The sequence below is a fragment of the Natrix helvetica genome, assembly GCF_964273705.1.
Source record: "Natrix helvetica genome assembly, chromosome: 3".
In the NCBI taxonomy this organism is placed as follows: Eukaryota; Metazoa; Chordata; class Lepidosauria; order Squamata; family Natricidae; genus Natrix; species Natrix helvetica.
This window is the reverse complement of record NC_138549.1, coordinates 49375520-49394488: the sequence shown is the minus strand read 5'-3', so window position 1 is coordinate 49394488 and position 18969 is coordinate 49375520. Positions and strand designations below refer to the sequence as shown.

The following is an 18969-nucleotide window of genomic DNA, read 5'->3' as shown; positions in this document are numbered from 1 at the left end:
TGGATTCTCTGAAGAAGGGGTGGGAAAATATCAAATGAGCCCTGGGGAAAATGGCGAGGACCTATAAAGAGCAAGCCAACAAGCACCGCTTCCCCGAACTTCCTTTCCAGGTTGGGAACAAAGTGTATCTGTCAACAAAGTATTTGAAATTGAAGTGGCCAAGTTGAAAGCTGGGTCCTAAGTTTCTGGGGCTATTTCCAATAGTGAAAGTGATGAAACCTTGTTAACAAGGTTAACAAGCAGCTTGTTAAAGCTGGCAGTAGGCTCCCAGCTAAGACCAGTTGACCAGGCAGCCGCAAGACCTATTGTAATGCAGGGAGTGATCCACTATGAAGTAAAGAGTAAAGAAATAAAAAATTTGGATTCGCACCTGAATTGGGGTCAACTGCAGTAGTTGGTCCCCTGGAAAGGCTACCCTCTGTCTGAGGCCACCTGGGTGAAACATTGGGATATGAAAGCTGATAGATTAGTCAAGCAGTTTCATGACAAGTATCCTGGGAAGCCCAAGGAACCACTAGGGGGAGGTTGGGGAGGCTGAAACGGGGATAGTTTAAAACTCTGTGGGTTTTCCTTTCGTTTTTCAGGATGTCCTTTTCGCTTGAAGAGAAAGCGAGGCAACCTGTCAACCCTGGAGCCATCTTGGAACATTTTCAGGGTTGCCACAGCGAGGCTAAATAGAACTGTGGGAAAGGGAGGATGGAGTGGAGATAGCTGGGAAGGAGGCAGAGCTGACATCGCAACGGTTGACGTGCGATCTTGAAGCTCCAATATCGCCATTGACATAGCTGTCGCTGGACGATCCCTTTGGACCTAAACCGTCCCGTAGAGATGGTGATAGAGAAGGGCACGTTCTGCTGATCCCAGGGACATCAGAAAGTCCCTTGTAGATCCAGGAGAAGCCCTTTTTCCGGCAACACAGAAGCAGTCATTGAAGCTGCTGAAAGTTGGGACAGCTCCAGAAATGGAAGGCAAGCTGGAGGGAAAGTGTGTCAAATTGGTGAGATAATTTTTATTATTAGATGAGAGAACACCCCAAAAGATTAAAAGTAAAGTTCAAATTGAAGACAGAAGAGGTCAAGCGGCGAGATTAAACCTGAGTCAAACTTAGTGTGCTATTTTTCTTTAATCCTTTTACTGTTGGAATTTCTACAAATTCTTCTTATTTTTTAAATTGGACTGATTTTATTCTTTTTTTAAGACTTTCATTCTTTTTCTCTTTTCAACGCCTTATAATAGTTTCTTGTTTAAAAAATTGTTTTCTTTCTTTCCTGGAATATAAAGATGGAAGTGAAAGTAGATGAAAAGAAGTAACACTGCCACTTGGAGGTTTGGAAATATTGTTTTTCTTCTCTTCGTTTGAGCATTTGATAATCTTGTGCAAAGTAAGAGATGTTATTATATTTCAAGGACTCTGAGCTTGTTTATTGAAAATGATAGTGAGAAGAGCATGGATGTTTATACAGGTGCTTTTCTGGGTACTAACAGAGTGAAAAGCTTGGAGTTGAAAGAAAAAAGATTACACTGAACTTGGAAAGAGAACAGTTAACTTTGTTTGGAAAAGAGCATTTGGAAAAGAGTGTGTTATTCTTCTTTAATCCTTTTACTGCTGGAATTTCTACAAACGTTTCTTATTTTTTTAAACTGGATTGATTTTATTTTCATTTTTTAAAGACTTACTTTCTTTTTAAAACGCCCTATAGTATTTTCTTCTTAAATTTTTTTTCTTTCTTTCCTGGAATATAAAGAGGGAAGTGAAAGTAGATGAAAAGAAGTAACACTGCCACTTGAAGGCTTGGAAATATTGTTTTTTTTCTTTTCTTTGTTTGAGCATTTAATAATTTTGTGCAAAGTAAGACATTTCAAGGACTCTGAGCTTGTTTATTGAAAATGAGGGTGGGATAAGCACGGATTATTTATACAGGTGCTCCTCTGGGTACTATCAGTAGCTGGACTGGAGTGAAAAGCTTGGAGTTGAAAGATTGCAGTGAACTTGGAAAGAGAACTGTTAACTTGGTTTGGGAAAGAGCCTTGGATTCTTGATAGTGGCAGTGTTTACTATCTGAAGGAAAAGATCAATACAGATGATGTTGCAACAGGAAAAAGAAAAGGAAGTGACATTGGAGATGATTATGCAAGAAATTCAAAAAATACAAGTAAGAACAGACAACTGAAAAGAGATTAGAAAATATTACAAGGATGAAATATGAGGACAGATTTCAAAAAATTGAAGAAAAAGATGAGCAAAGAGATAAGAAAATTGGAGATATTGACAGCGGATTGAGCGTGGTTGAAAAAAACAAGAGTGGAATATTGGAATGGGAGATTGACAGACTAGAATTTTAGTTCAGATTCTAGATTATAGAAGAAGAAAAGGGAGAAAATTTGGCAGAAGTAATGATAGAAATCCTGGCAGAAGCATTGGTGATAACCAAAGGGAAGATGATGGAAGGAACAGATGAGGGGTTTCGAGCCTTTACAAGATATGCAGTGAAATGCAAGTTGCCAATCGCTCAAATCCGGAGGGAATGGGTCCCCCTCAGTGGGCTAGGAGGGACGCCCGAGGCGAGTCTTGAGAGACCAATCTGGGAGGAGTTTGACGCTGTTGCCATCGAGGATTTGGACAGGTTGCGTGGGCGACTATGAGCTACCACATGTTCATTGGACCTGTGTCCCTCCTGGCTTGTACTGGCATCCTGGGAGGTTACACGAGACTGGCTCTTGGGACTAGTGAACGCTTCATTGGGCGAGGGGTCTCTACCGGCCGCCTTGAAAGAGGCGGTTGTGAGACCCTTACTCAAGAAGCCTTCCCTGGACCCAATGGAGCTAGCCAATTACCCTCCTGTCTCCAACCTTCCCTTTTTAGCGAAGGTTGTAGAGGGTGTGGTGGCCCAACAGTTCCCACGTCACCTGGAGGAAAATGATTATCTAGACCCGCGCCAGTCCGGCTTCCGACCCAGGCACAGCACAGAGACGGCCTTGGTCGCGTTGGTAGATGATCTCTGGAGGGCCAGGGATAGGGGTTGTTCCTCTATCCTGGTCCTATTAGATCTGTCAGCGGCTTTTGATACCATCAACCATGGTATCCTATTGCACCGGCTGGAGGGGCTGGGGGTAAGGGGCACCGTTTTATGGTGGTTCTGCTCCTACCTCTCCGACCGGACGCAATGCGTGTTGGCAGGGGAGCAGAGGTCGACCCTAAGCCCCCTCACTTGTGGGGTGCCACAGGGGTCAGTCCTCTCGCCTCTCCTGTTCAACACGTATATGAAGCCGCTGGGTGAGATCATTCGTGGTTTTGGGGTGGGATATCATCTGTACGCTGATGATACACAGCTGTACATCTCCACCCCGAACCACCCCAACGAGGCCGTCGAAATGATCTCCCGGTGTTTGGAAGCCGTACGGGTCTGGATGGGTGACAACAGACTCAAGCTCAACCCCTCCAAGACGGAGTGGCTGTGGCTTCCGGCCCCCCGGTTCAACCAGATGATTCCATCTCTGGCCATTGGGGGCGAGCTACTGGCCCCCATGGAGCGGGCGTGCAATTTGGGCGTCCTCCTGGATGCCCGGCTGTCCATGGATGACCATGTGGCAGCCGTGGCGAGGGGGGCGTTCCACCAGGTTCGCCTGGTGCGCCAAATGCGCCCCCTATTGGACCGGGATGCTCTTCGCACAGTCACTCACGCGCTGGTGACGTCCCGCCTAGACTACTGCAATGCTCTCTACATGGGGCTTCCCTTGAGATGAACCCGAAGACTACAGCTAGTCCAGAATGCAGCCGCGCGGGTGATTATGGGGAGTACCAGATACTCCCATATAACACCTCTCCTGCGCGAGCTGCACTGGCTCCCTGTGGTCTATCGGGTGCATTTCAAGGTGTTGATCACCATCTTCAAAGCGCTCCATGGCACAGGACCTAGCTACCTGTGGGATCGCATCCTGCCCCAGACATCCCTACGACCAAATCGCTCTCACAGAGAGGGACTTCTCCGGGTGCCGTCCACTAAGCAGTGCCAAAGGGCGGCGCCCAGGAGCAGGGCCTTCTCTGTGATGGGCCCAGCCCTCTGGAATGACCTCCCCCCCGACATTAGGACTACTAGCGACCTCCGCTCCTTCCGTTCAAAATTCAAGACCCACCTTTTTCAACTAGCCGGCCTGGCTCAACCATAGCTCCATTTTAATCCTCCTGGCAATCTTTTAAACTTGTAATTTTATATTGGGGTATTTTAATTTTTAATCTTATTATTACTATTTCTATGTACTGTAATGATTGTTGTGTGATTTTTTACCTCCTCCGTGGAATGTTTAATTGTATAATATGTGCTTTTTTATTTTAATTATTGTACGCCGCCCCAAGTCCCTTCGTGGAGAGGGAGCGGCTAACAAATCTAATAAATAAATAAATAAATAAATAAATAAATAAATAAATAAATAAATAAATAAATAAATAAATAAGATGTCCATATAAGACTCACTAAAAAAGCGATTAGAATACAAATACCACAAATGGCAAGAGATAAAAGATTGTACTATTATTGGATGGATATAGGATGATGTAATGAAATGTTAAAATAAAAAATTATTTGAATTTATTTAAATTTAGAATATTTTGCATAAAATGAAGTAATAATAGTTATAGTCAAATAAATGATTAACAATGTTAATAATGTATACATATATACTAGATTGATAATATGAGATTTTATATAATTTTTAAGTGGACTATGGAGAGGATGAACAAAAGTTATGTAACCAAAGATAAATGATCTTATAAAATATTGAATTTATCTTATCAATGGCTAGACAAAAAAATATGGAAGTGAAATATACTAGAGAATTTTATAAAGATGTATTACTACTGGATGGATTTAGGATGATGTAAAGAAATGCCATAATATAAATTTATTCAAAATTTAGAATATCTTACATAAAATGAAGTAATAATAGTTATAGTCAAATAAATGTTTAACAATGATAATAATTGTATACATATATATTAGATTGATAACATGAGATTTTATATAAATTGTAAGTGAAGACTGGTGAGGATGCACAATCGACACACTACGAAATTGGAAGATGGTTTTATGTTTTATGTTTGTCTGTGTTTGTTTAAAAATTATATATATGTGTGTGTGTGTGTTGTATTTATGCTGATAAATAAATAAAGGGAGACTAGTATAGATCTATTTCAAGCTATTTAGCTCTCATCAGCTAGCCATACCCTTACCGGCATTCGAACCAGGGCTCAGTAAGGGTATGGCTAGCTGATGAGAGCTAAATAGCTTGAAATAGATCTATACTAGTCTCCCTTTATTTATTTATCAGCATAAATACAACACAAATATAAAAAGGCAACATTAAAAATAAAAATATGGTTTTCTGCCTGGATGGTCTTCTGTAATGAACCGAAGGACAGAAAGGGGGAGTAGTGAGCTCCCTCCCATATTTGGGCATACCAGGGGTTGTAACACAAAAACATACATACATACATACATACATACATACATACATACATACATACATACATACAATGTGTTTTTGTAGATTTTCACGGGTGTAGGTATGCTGGTTTTGTTGTGCTTGAAAACTTATACATGGAACATTTTGAAACCAACGCCTTAGACAAATCTGAACACAAACCCAAACTCTGGCTTAGATATGTTGATGACACTTTCGTGATTTGGCCACACGGGAAAGAAAAACTGGACAACTTCCTCACACATCTCAACAGCCTACACCCCAAAATACAATTCACCATGGAAATAGAAGCAAACAACCAACTTCCCTTTCTGGATGTCCTAATCTACAAAAAACCCAATGGCTCCCTAGGACATCAAAGGCACCACAGATAAAATCAGCAAAATTCTCCACAAGCACAATATCAAGACAGCTTTCACCACTGACCAAAAAATAGCCAACATCTTAAGAAACCCGAAAGACAAAATCCAGCTAGAAAACCAAGGAGTCTATGAAATACCATGCAAAATCTGCCTGGCAACATATATAGGACAAACAAACAGGAGAATAAATGCACACATCACAGAACACAAGAACGCAGTAAGAAAAAAAGAAAAAACTTCCTCCCTTTTCCAGCACCTTAAAGCTATAGGACATGAAATCAATTTTGAAGGAGCCAGGTTAATCTCCAAAACAGAACACCTCAACAAGAGAATAATTATGGAAGCCATCGAAATAGAGAAACACCCCCACAATATGAATAAACGTGATGATACCTCCCGTCTACCAAACATCTGGAAACCAGCCCTAGTCAACAAACGAACACTACCCACCACCCAGGCCGTTACAATACAAAACAACAATGCACAGCCAGCACAAATCAGCACCAATCAGCACCAATCTACCAATCAGGATACAACCACACAACCAATCATTCCACATACTGAAACAAAGCCAGCCCCCCATCCCCTCCCACCAAGATTTACAGAAAGACGGCAACTCCGATCGCATTTTAAGCCCAAACCTGAAGATGGCAAATGAGATCTTGCCGAAACGTTGCCAAGACAATCTCAATCTTACACGGGAAAAGACCCGAATACAACAAAACCAGCATAGATAGATAGATAGATAGATAGATAGATAGATAGATGATAGATAGATAGATAGATAGATAGATAGATAGATGATAGATAGATAGATAGATAGATAGATAGATAGATAGATAGATGATAGATAGATACAGTGTTTCCCTGAAAATAAGCCACGCCCTGCTAATAAACCCAATCGGGTATTTCAGAGCATGCGCCAAAATAAGCCCCCCCAAACCGGAGTGGGAAGAGGGGGGGCATGCCCCACGCACCCCACAGCCCTTACCGTACCTACGGGTACAGTTTGTCAGGGAAAAAGAGGGCCCACCGCAAAAAGCGGTAGGCTAGCAATACGCTTCAAAAAAAACCTGTTCTGTCCCAATCCCGCGGCAGCAATGCACTTCAAAAAAACCCTGTTCCCTCCCTTGCAAAGAGCCCAGCGCAAAAGGAGCAGCAGGCGAAGCAAAGTGCTTCGCGCACCATTCTGTCCCATGAAAAAAAGAGTCCGCTGCAAAAAGAGTCCAGCAATGCGATCCCCCCCTCCCCCACCTGATCCCTCTCGCACCCCATTCCCTCCCGAGCAAAAAGAACAACTCCCACCAAGCCCCAATGATAACAGCTGCCTGGCTGCTTCCCTTCCCCAACCTCCCTTTAGGGAGGGAGTAGCAGTGGGGGGGGGAAGCAATGCGTATCTTAGTGCTACCAGAGATTGACAGCTCCGCTGTGTTCCTTGCCGTTTCGTCCAGGGAAGCCCCATGTAAAAAAAAAACCCCATGAATTCAACTAGCGAGGTTTTTTTAAACAAGGGGCTTCAATGGGCGAAAGAACGCAGCGGAGCTGTCAATCTCCAGTAGCTCTAGGACACGCGCCTGGCGGCTCCCCCCCCCTCTACATTGGTAAACGTTGCTACAAATGAGACTCCAAACAAATGATAGAATGGGGGGGGACGAAGGCAGAGGACAGAGAATGAAACAGAAAAGGAAGAAAAGGGAGGGAGGGAGGGAAGGGAAAGGAAGGCAAAGGACAGAGAAAGAAACAGGAAAGGAAGTGAATGGTGGGAGGGAAAGGAAGGAAAAGGACAGAGAATGAAACAGGAAAGGAAGAGAAGGGGGGGAAGGAAAGGAAGGCAAAAGATAGAGAAAGAAACAGGAAAGGAAGAGAAGGGGGGAAGGAAAGGAAGGCAAAGGACAGAGAAAGAAACAGGAAAGGAAGAGAAGGGGGGGAAGAAAGGGGAAGGAAGGGAAAGGACAGAGAAAGAACGAGCAAAGGAAGTGAATGGGGGGAAGGAAGGCAAAGGGTAGAGAAAGAAACAGGAAAGGAAGAGAAGGGGGGGAGAATGTTTCTTTCTCTGTCCTTTGCCTTCCTTTCCCTTCCCTCCCTCCCCCCTTCTCTTCCTTTTCTGTTTCATTCTCTGTCCTCTGCCTTCGTTCCCCCCCCCATTCTATCATTTGTTTGGAGTCTCATTTGTAGCAACGTTTACCAATGTAGAGGGGGGGGGAGCCGCCAGGCGCGTGTCCTAGAGCTACTGGAGATTGACAGCTCCGCTGCGTTCTTTCGCCCATTGAAGCCCCTTGTTAAAAAAAAACCTCGCTAGTTGAATTCATGGTTTTTTTTTTTACATGGGGCTTCCCTGGACGAAACGGCAAGGAACGCAGCGGAGCTGTCAATCTCTGGTAGCACTAAGATATGTGTCGCTTCCCCCCCCCACTGCTACCCCCTCCCTAAAGGGAGGTTGGGGAAGGGAAGCAGCCAGGCAGCCGTTATCATTGGGGCTTGGTGGGAGTTGTTCTTTTTGCTCGGGAGGGAATGGGGTGCGAGGCGCGTTGCTGTCCTGCTAGCTCCCACCCCACCAATGATAACGGCTGCCTGGCTTCTTCCCTTCATCAATGTCCCTTTAGCGAGGGGGGCGGGGGGGGGCGAAGACAGACGCATATCCTAGAGATACCAGAGACTGACACCTCCTTCGGGTTCCTCGCCCTTTCGCCCATTAAAGCCCCTTGTAATAAAAAAAAACTTCCGTAGTTGAACTCATGAGGTTTTTTTTTTACAAGGGACTTCACTGGACGAATGGGCGAGGAACGCAGCGAGGTAAGAGGCGCGCTTCGCTTCTCCGCCCCCCCCCACCCTAAAGGGGCGGCAGGGAAGGGAACTAGGCAGGCTGCCTTTACCATTGGGGCAAGGTGGGCGGTGTTGGGCCTCGAGGCGCGCCTTTTACCTTTCCAGGTCCGTCGCAGTCCTCGCCATTGTGTCCAGGGAAGCCCTGGTAAAAAAAAAAACCTCTCGCGAGTTCAAGAAGTTTGATTGAACTTGGGAGGAGGTTTTTTTTTTAACCAGCCGCTTCCCTGAGCACAATGGCGAGGAACGTGACGGAGCTGGAAAGGTAAAAGGCGCGCTTCGCTTCTCCTCCCCCCACCTGCCACCCCTCGCTCAAGGGGCGGCAGGGAAGGGAACTAGGCAGGCTGCCTTTACCATTGGGGCAAGGTGGGCGGTGTTGGGCCACGAGGCGCGCCTCTTACCTTTCCAGGTCCGTCGCAGTCCTCGCCATTGTGTCCAGGGAAGCCCTGGTTAAAAAAAAAAAAAAACTCTTGCGAGTTCAAGAAGTTTGATTGAACTCGGGAGAAGGTTTTTTTTTTTAACCAGCCGCTTCCCTGAGCACAATGGCGAGGAACGCGACGGAGCTGGAAAGGTAAAAGGCGCGCTTCACTTCTCGCCTGCCCCAGAAAATAATAAGCCCTCCCCTATAATAAACCCAAGGCCATATTTCGTGGGGCAAAAGAAAATAAGCCCCTGTCTTATTTTCGGGGAAACATGGTAGATAGATAGATAGATAGATAGATAGATAGATAGATAGATAGATAGATAGATAGATAGATGATAGATAGATGATAGATAGATAGATAGATAGATGATAGATATAGATATAGATAGAGTGAGAGAGAGGAGGGAGGGGAGGGAGGGAGGGAGTGGGGAGGGAGAGAGAGCGAGCTGTGAACCAAGGACAATCTCATCAGCACCTGGTGTGGATGGGAGTCTGGGATTATAACCTGATTGGGGCATATGATGGTTGTTTGTAGTGGCGGGGAAGAACTTTGGATTTTGAATTGAGTGGGGAAAACCCAGGGAGCTTCAGAGTCGAGTTTTCACCAGTTGTGCCAATATGACATGCCTAATAAATCTATACTTTTAAAAAAATATGTTTTATTAATATATTTTTATATCACATACAAAATTCCATATCTATCTGAACAGCATGTTGTCTAGGCATAATTAATTTTAAGTAGAAATGCCATATTGATCAACATTAATCATAATAATATAATAAACATATCAGTAATAATCGCAAAATAGTAATACAATTAGTTAACTATCTTACAAAGTTTTCTATATAAAAGTTATTATCTTTTAGATCTTTTTAGATTCTAATCTCTGATTCTGTTAATTAACAATGGTAAAACACGGGGAAACACGGTATATATATATATATATATATATATATATATATATATATATATATATATATGTTTGTATGTATGTATGTATGTATGTATATATATATATATATATATATATATATATATATATATATATATATATATATATATATATATATATATATATATATATATATATATAAATTAAGCTGTATCCATTATCATTTCATTATTATAGTTAATTATTTGTTGACGGATAAACATTTAAGAACAATCTAAAACAATCTAAGAATTACTAAATTCCTACTTATTGCTTAACCAAAATTAACTAATTTTTTATTATCAACTTTCATTGTCAACCTATCTACTACTTATCTTTCCAGTAACTTACTGTATCTTTCCAGTAACGAAACAGTCTTATCTCTCTTGCCAGTTTTGGTGTCAGTCTTCTTTTTATCTCCTTTATAAGGTTTTTATAGACTTCTCTCTGCACTTTGTTGCTTGAAGGATCTCTCAGGTAATCTCGTTGCCCTCCAGTTGTTATTAAAGTTAGCTTGTCTTTGGTTGACAATCGTGCTTCTGAAAAAAATTCTCTTCTTAAATCCATCATCTTTATCCTTTTTTCTTCGTCTGTATCTTGGAACCTGGGGTAGAGCTCCAGTTCGTCGAATTCCCTTTTCCATATTCCCTTTGTTCCACTTTCACCCACATTTGCTCCATTAATACATTCATCTGTTGTCTTGTCTTTATCTTCTATGTCTTCATTCTCCCTTTAATTTTGGGGGCTCCAACCCCTTCATCTTTTGCTGTGAGGAACACTAGTTTTTCCAACTTCTTCTCAATCCTCCCATATTCTTCAAATAGATTTTGAATTCCAGCCAGGATATTTTGGAATGTTAAAGTTTCCTCAGCTGAATATTGATCCATGTTTCCAAAAAAGAAGAAGGAAAAGAAAAAAACCTAGTAGCCACTGCCACTCTATCCTTCCAGCCCTCTTTTATTTTTTGAATTTTAGGTTGACTTAAAGTTCTTTTGTGCTCTTCAAAAGAGAAGGGTTCTGTTTTCTCCCCCTTTCTCTCCTCTGCCAAAATAGTTCTCAAAAGCAGCTGCAAAAACAATTCGTGCCCTTGGCTCTTTATCAGTTTCTGTAAACAAATTGCAAACCCTTAGCTACAAAGTCAGTAAGATCAAAGAGGAAAAAAAGAGATACATTGTTTCAAAAACTCCAGCCTCTGACCTCCGAGCGGCAATTTTGCTACTTTTCACTTTCTAATATTTATCTCTGGCTCATAGGAAACAAAGTTCTTTAATGAAATTTAGTAACAAGTAATAGGAAGAATTGTTAAAATAAAAAGGAAAGTTTTAGTCCAGAAGTCAAAAAATAAAGTAACAAAAAGAAGAAAAAAATTAATCCGTTCACTTTAAGAGGAGAAACAAAAAACGTTGCAAGCACTTTAATACACAAAGTATAGTTACAAAGAAAAAAAAAGCTTTCCAAAGCAATCCAATATAAGTTAATTCCGACGCTTAATTCTTTTGCTTAGGGATCTAATTTGGCTTTTTTAAAAAAAGTTTCTTTGGGCAGTCTTTCCCAAAATAAAATAAAAAATACCTCACCAGATGGACTCACTTTCTCTTTTCACTTCCTTCCTTCCGGAGCTGTCCTGACTTCATCAGCCTGGGGCTGCCTGTTTACCACTGGCTTGAAGAGCTTCCCTTGGGTCAATCAGGGACTTTGTGGTGTCCTGAGACCAGCAAGGCTTCGTCTTCCTGATCACCGTCTCTATGGGACGGTTAGGTCCAAATGGACCGTCCAGTGGCAAAAGTGTCAATGGCGGTCTCTGAGTGTCAAGACCACACGTATCATCACGACGTTGGCTCCTCGTTTCTTTCACTTGTTGTTCTTCCAGTTTAATACTCAGTAAATAATTATATATTTTTAATTAATTTTTCATCCGTCCCTAGTAGAATTTGATACAGTTTTGTTGATTATGAAAGTTATACATTATTACGTCTTTCTCATATCTTGATTGTATTTGTATATATGGCCACCATGCTAAATTAATCCTTTGATTGGTCAGTTTTTGTTTAGATTTGAGTTCCCTTTGTCATTCAAAATGTCCTTATATCTTATAATTTTTTCCACATCAATCACATTAGGATGTATCAGTGCCTCCACTGTGGAGAGCCAGACTGGTATTTTCATATATTGTCTTTCTTTAACTTTTCCCCATACTAATAATAATGCATTATTATGCATTACATGCTATTGTATTGTATTGTATATTATCAAATGCTTTCTGTGCATCTAAAAATATCAATGCCATTTGTTTTTTAAAAGATACTGCATAATACTCTGGCGTGTTCAGAATAATTTTTATATTATTTTTAATTTGCCTTTTTGGTAAAAATCCGTTCTGGTTTGGCTGTATAAATTCATTTAAGAATCTTTTAAATCTCTCTGCAATTATTGAAGCATATATCTTGTAATCTGCGTTTAATAGTGATGTTGGTCTGTAAATTTTTTATCTGTGTACTATCTGATTCTTCTTTCAGTGTTAGAGCGACGTTTTCACATATTTGGTATTTTAGTCTCTAACAATACTTCATTGTAGATTTCCAACATTGGAATACCTAAGGTATCTTGTAGGCATTTATAAAGTTCTGCCAGTAATCCATATGGTCCTGGTGATTTATTGTTTTTTTTATTCTTAATCACTTCTGTTAATTCCATAAATCTATACTTTGAGGAAGCCTCTGACCTTGGAGTTTTGATTTCATCTGGGCTGTTACTTGGAACACTGATAATGTCATGTTTTTAACTTCTATTTATCCTGTCTCAAATGTGCAGCTAAAATAAAATGTAAGTAAATCAAAAGCAAATTATTGAAATCTTTTTCAGGTAGGAGTAAAGTTCCATTAAGCAAACAGAAGGTAGAATGTGAAATTGCCAGATAATGTTGCTATCTTATGGCATCTTTTATTTCAATGTACTTACTGTTAACCCTTTACAGTAAAAAAGAACCACAATAAAAATTAAAGCATTTACTGCATACCTGCATTGGATTCGAGTTTTTAATAGTACTATTTCTAGAATAAGAATAATTAAAACATGTATAAGAAATACACAGGCAAACTTTAAACATTTTTGTAGAATTAAGGAAAGATAGATTATATTGTTATTTGGTATTTGTTTTCCTAGCTTTTAAAACATGAAAACATCCGCTTGGTGCTAATTATAGCAAACCTGCACAACTCATAGAGGAAAAAGAGCTATATTTATATATTAAAAATATTCCTGAGTCACAAAATAATAGCGGGTGTACCAGTCAGCTGTTGGCAGCTAGCAGCACAATACAAAGAAAGTGAGCTGACAGTGTTAGTAAGACTTAGAATTGTTGGAAGTAGCAGTGTGTCTTTCAGCATAGTAGCACTGGTTGAACCTTCTTGGTGGCTATCAGCCTTTGTGAGTAACCTGACAGGAAATATGACTCTATGAGCTAACTCTGCTTTATGGTGAGGTCACCTTAACAAAATCTTGTAAATCTGAAAGTACAAATTTCCCACCTGCCATATTATGGTGGTTCCTTCCTAAGTTACTTGCTTTGACCATTAAACAATTATGACTCCTTTTTCTCTTGTCTGATAGTTTCCTAGGGGAATCTCCTCTTCCCTTTCCTCAAGGTTATCCATGCATCTATTACAGTGGTGGCACAATGGTTGTACAGTATTGAGTCTTCAAAAAGCTAGCAAGTCAAGGCTGCTTGGTGGGCTACATATTGGACTAGTTTTATAGGGTAGTGTTTCTAATTTTCATAATTTCAGTTTTTCAAATTCAGAGTTTCTTATTCTAGCTGACAACCACAGGATACATATTTCTTTTCGGTACAGAAATAAACGCAAAGAGGAAATGTTCTGTTTGGATATAACACTGTCTTTCACTTACACTTATTTCATCTAACAAACTTAGAATGATGCATATCACACCCAATTATACCCAGATTCATTTGTTACTAAAGTATTGTTATATAAATTCCTTTTGTGCCTTTTTTAAATAGCTCTTTGTAGTGAATACAATAGATTCTTGACAATTTTTATTTAAAAAGTTGTAGAAATTATCTCTTGTCATATGAAAGATATTGAAAGAATAATTGGAAAGGCCAAAAAGTTAAATAAACAAATTATAACTCCATATTATCTAAGTGTTTCTTAACTTTGGCAACTTTAAAATGTGTGGATTTCAATTAAAAGTTCATGGTTATGAAGATTCTTTGACTCACTATATATAAATGAGAGAGGAAGATCATTCTGATTGCAGGAAGAAATGAATGTTGGATAAAACTGCCCAGAATAAATAAATAAATAAAAACCCCTAAAGTTCAGTGTCAGACTCTTTTTAACAGCACTTTCTTTCTAAAACTCCATGAATGACTATTGCTGTAGCTAATGAGCACAGTCCATAGAAAGAAACTGAAAACATAGCACGTTTGCTTATTGTGTTTCCCCAAAAAACCTCTCCAAAAGTAAGTCCTAGCTCGATTTTTACACATATGCCCAATATACGCCCTATCTCCAAAATGAGCCCTAATTAAGACCCTGCCCACTCCAGGGTGCACAGGTAAAAATTAAGCTAGGTTGGGGATGGGGGTGGTGGAGCTGCCCTACTACTTATCTTCAGATAGTTGCAGCCAGGCCTCGCATACTCCAACACCTGCTTTGCTGGCCCATTTCTTCTGCAGCTCACAAGGCCGGCAAGGCTTTCCTGAAGGCCTCTGCAGCTGACAACAGAGCTCTGGATCAATCTGGAGCTCTGTTATCAGTTGCAGAGGCCTTCGGAAAGCCTTGTCGGCTGCAGAGGTTCCTGAAGGCCTGTGACAGTGAAAAAGAGGCCAGGGGCAATGCACGGAAATGAGGTGAGTCAGTGAATGGCATCCCCCGAAAATAAGACCTGGTGCCTTTTTTGGTGGCAAAAAAATATAAGATGGTCTTATTTTGGGGAAATATGGTAGTATATTTCAAGTTCTTCCCATTCCATATATCTCTGGTCACCAAGATCTCTTCAAAACCTGTGCTTTCTATATGCTGATCAGGCTACAAGAAATATCAGACTCACTGCCAGACAGCTTCTTCTGTAGCTCCTTGATCGTAGTTTGCATCATACACCTGTAGTCAAGAGTTACTTTTCTTGTTAATGTCTCATGCTGATTCTTTAACATAATTGTGTGGAACAAAGTATTGTGTTTATGCTTAATAACCCACAGGCTGCTTGTGGTCTACCATTTATGTCACCCCCAAGACTCTTTAAGATCACAGCATTTAAAGATAGCAGTTTTCAGTATTGTTTTCTGGCTTTGACTATTTAAGCCTTAGAATAAATTAAATCTCTGGGATTACATGTGTTTTGTATATTTTTCATTCTCTCCAACCACCACGCAAGAGGGGGAAAAGATAAAATGTTTCTTCCTGTTTACTTAGTGATATAACTCTCATGGCCCTAGCATTCACTAGAAACACCATAAATAATAGTTCGGGGTTTTATTTTTTTGTTCTGGACAAAAACTACTCCTTGTACTATAGCAAGGCATGGAACTTGTTACTTTAAAGGCTGCAGTTTTGCATTTCCACATAATAATTCTACTTACAAGTTCATTATGGAAACCAGCATATACAGTATATTCTTGTTGTTAATAGTTGATAGAAGAGCAGCAAGGAATCCTAGGGCTGTTGGCTAAATTAAGAAATTGGGGAGAGAGGGAAAGAAGAAGGCAATAATAAACCACCTCTGTACAGTGGTACCTTGGTGCTCAATAGCTTTGAAGCTCATTGAATTTGGTACTCAACACATTTTGACATGAAAATGTTGTTCTGGTGCTCATTGTTCGTTTGATATTCAGCACACAAGCTACAACTTGTTGCTGTTGGCTGCCTTGTGACTACATTATTCCTTATGGGAAAAATTGGTTTGGTACTCATCATGTTTGGTACTCATTGTGCCTTCTGGAACCAATTAACAATGAGTGCTGAGGTACTACTGCATTATTAACAAGAAAATGATGAATGTGTTTATTAGGTCATAGGTCTTAGATTCGACTCAAAAGGACTTTATTTAAAATATGTAATCTGGATCGTCTTTTATTATTTGTTTCAAAATGGTTTGATTTATTTTATTTGGCTTTATGTACCATCAAGTACTAGAGTTTCTTAGTCATTTACCACATTTGGAGACTCCAATGTCTATCACATGATTCATCTCTGTTCATGGATGTGAATTTTAAAAGGCACTCCCCCCATTTGTTTTTATTTCTTACACAGGAAATAAAAAAAGATGTGAAGAAAGAAAGTTTTGCCAGCAAAGCACCAGAACTGTCTATGCACGAAGTTTCTAATGGAAGTTCTTTACTATTGTCTGAGACAATTATTAGAACCTCCAAAAAAGGTAATACATTTTAATTGTAGAACTTTAATAAAGACAAATTATACCTGGCATTTTAAGTGTCTCCTAGACATCTCAATTCATTTCTTGTCCCTCATTGTTGCTATGATAGAGACATCAGTATGGTCCTAGATTAGAGATCCTATCATATATTGAGTAGGATGAGAATGCTTGGGATAAAACTGCTATTGACCAAAATACTGATTTAAATGTACCAAACTGATTGCTATTGTTTGCTAACAGAGAATGCTGAATACAATTGCAACTATAGGAATTGCATCCTTCTACTTTTTCCTAAAGAATTCCAATTTGTCATGAAATAAAGCTGAAATGGACACAAATAAATGGCATTTACAATTGATTATTCCATAGTTCATAGATCAAACATTTTGCTTTTAATGTATATTAGCATACATTAATGATGATTATAGATTATTATTTCTACTCTTTGCTACCTATTCTGTAACACTATATTAGAACTAAAACTTTTCACTGTTTCCATTGTCAAATGGTGCTCAACTTTCTACAAATTTCCCGTGTTACTGTTTTTCTTAGTGCTTACCCTGCACAATTGTGGTATCTAATTTTTTTTGCAATGCCTTTAGTGCTTACAGTAAGGAATCAGTGTAGCAGACAATGGATGATTTTTTTTTTATCAGCACCTAATCACAGAATTTGAAAAGGGAGTGCCATACACATACATCATTATATAATGCAAACATATATATATAAACACAAATACCCTTATGTGTGTGTATATAAAATATTGAGAGCAGGAGGGGTGGATAAGGATATATGTATTTATCAAGCAAATCAGATGTTTTTCAACTTTCCATTAATTTATCTTCAAGTATAAATGTGTGTTTGTATACATATACATACATACTGCATATAAAAATGTATAGTGTTTTAAGTATACCTGGGGGGTTGATTTCTTCTTGAGAAATTAATAGTAACAGTATGGAAGTGATAATAAAGTTGTTTCAGCTTTATGTGGTAGAACTGTGGTGAGAATGCACCCCACCCCAATCGTTTTGACTAATGCCCCAAAATAGTTGCAAGAATAAAACTCAAAGCAAGGAAAAGAAATACAGAAGCTAAATAGAGAAGTTAAAAGTAAAAGAACACTATCTCCATTTTTTCTTCTTCCCCTAATAGAAAGTAGTTGCAGGCAAACAGCCAGACAGAGCTCAAGCTGTGAAAGAGAAACAATGTTGCAATTGTGAACTTGAGTAACCCCCGTCATTGAGAAACAATTACTCCAGCCTGCCCATCCATTAATAAAGGCATGCTAAAGGCCAAGGATAACAGGATAAAATCAATTACACATGCCTGACAGGATTAAGAGAAGGGAAGGCGATAATTAAGACCCATCATGAGCCTTTGCAACACAAGTAAAACCAATCAAATAACAAAAGCACACAAAGCAAACCTCAAAATTACAAAATACTGTAAACTGTAGAAAAATCCTTATACTCACCAGGCTAATTTGTCAGCCACTACAGAAACATGCTTCTGTCACTAAAGTTTCTGGCAACTAAATAAACAGACCTTCTTTCCTTGTGGGCAACCTCCATTTTATTTCTAGCGTCTCTATCCCAGCTTGGAACCAGATCAGATTTTTCTTCCAACAGAACATAGCCACAAACTATACAGGGCATGGAAAATAGGAGTTCAAAAGATGTCCAAACAAGTTGTATTTTGAAGAGAGCTTTTATGAAATGAGACAAATATATTCAGTAAACATCTGGTGCAACTGTTTTCTATAATGCTAGATGCTAGATATTGTTTGTGACAGTCAATAATGTTTTTATAAGAATCCAGCAAATGTTTTTATAAGTAATGTACTGGCTCTAGCAGGGTTAAAAAAGGAAGAAACAAATAGGAACTATCTGGAGAATGCTGACATTAGAGAATGTGATAGGACATGAGCTAGTGGTTTGAATTTCACAATATCCTTTATATTGAAATGCCCAACAGCCTTCAAGCTGAGGGACACATTTTTTAAAAGTGTTTTATAGTTGCATTCAAAATTGTGTATGAGATCAGGTATACATACATACATACATACATACATACATACATACATATACATTTTTTTTACATTTAACCATTTTACCCACATCAATATTTCTAGTTAAATGTTTAAACACAATAGATACATCAGTCATGAAAGTTTTCCTTTCTGGCACATTACAAATTACAATTGGAAATTATTTAGAGGCCATACACAAAGCTTCTCCGGGAAATATGTGGACCTGAAGTCTCAGATTAATTTATTTTCTTTGTATGAGTTTTGTTTTCAAAAATTACAAATCATATTTCTTTGTGTGAGTTTTGTTTTCAAAAATTAGAAATCATATTTCTTCAAAGGGCCTGTTGCATTTACAATACCTGTACTGTGGGTGCATTGCAGCAGTTTAATTTGGAATTATCCCTCTTACCTATAAATTCTTAAAACAGAACTAATTGATGTTCAATGATTGGTATACATTTCTCCGATAAGAATTTTTAAAAATATATTATTCATTTAAACTTAGATCTGCTTTCTGAGGTCCAG

At 39.3% G+C, this 18969-nt stretch overlaps 1 protein-coding gene across 6 annotated transcripts in view; it reads left to right on the top strand.

The window, feature by feature from the left end:
• Positions 1–18969, top strand: part of SH3KBP1 (SH3 domain containing kinase binding protein 1) — a 239495-nt gene that overhangs the window by 65659 nt on the left and 154867 nt on the right. For 4 of the 6 annotated variants that reach the window (XM_081947350.1, XM_081947349.1, XM_081947346.1 and 1 more), the window contains exon 3: positions 16289–16412. In XM_081947350.1, coding sequence (XP_081803476.1) covers positions 16289–16412 — 124 coding nt within the window. Of the gene's footprint in view, positions 1–14761; positions 14890–15040; positions 15122–16288; positions 16413–18969 lie in introns of those variants that run through there. The other 2 variants (XM_081947351.1, XM_081947348.1) reach the window with 2 other exon arrangements.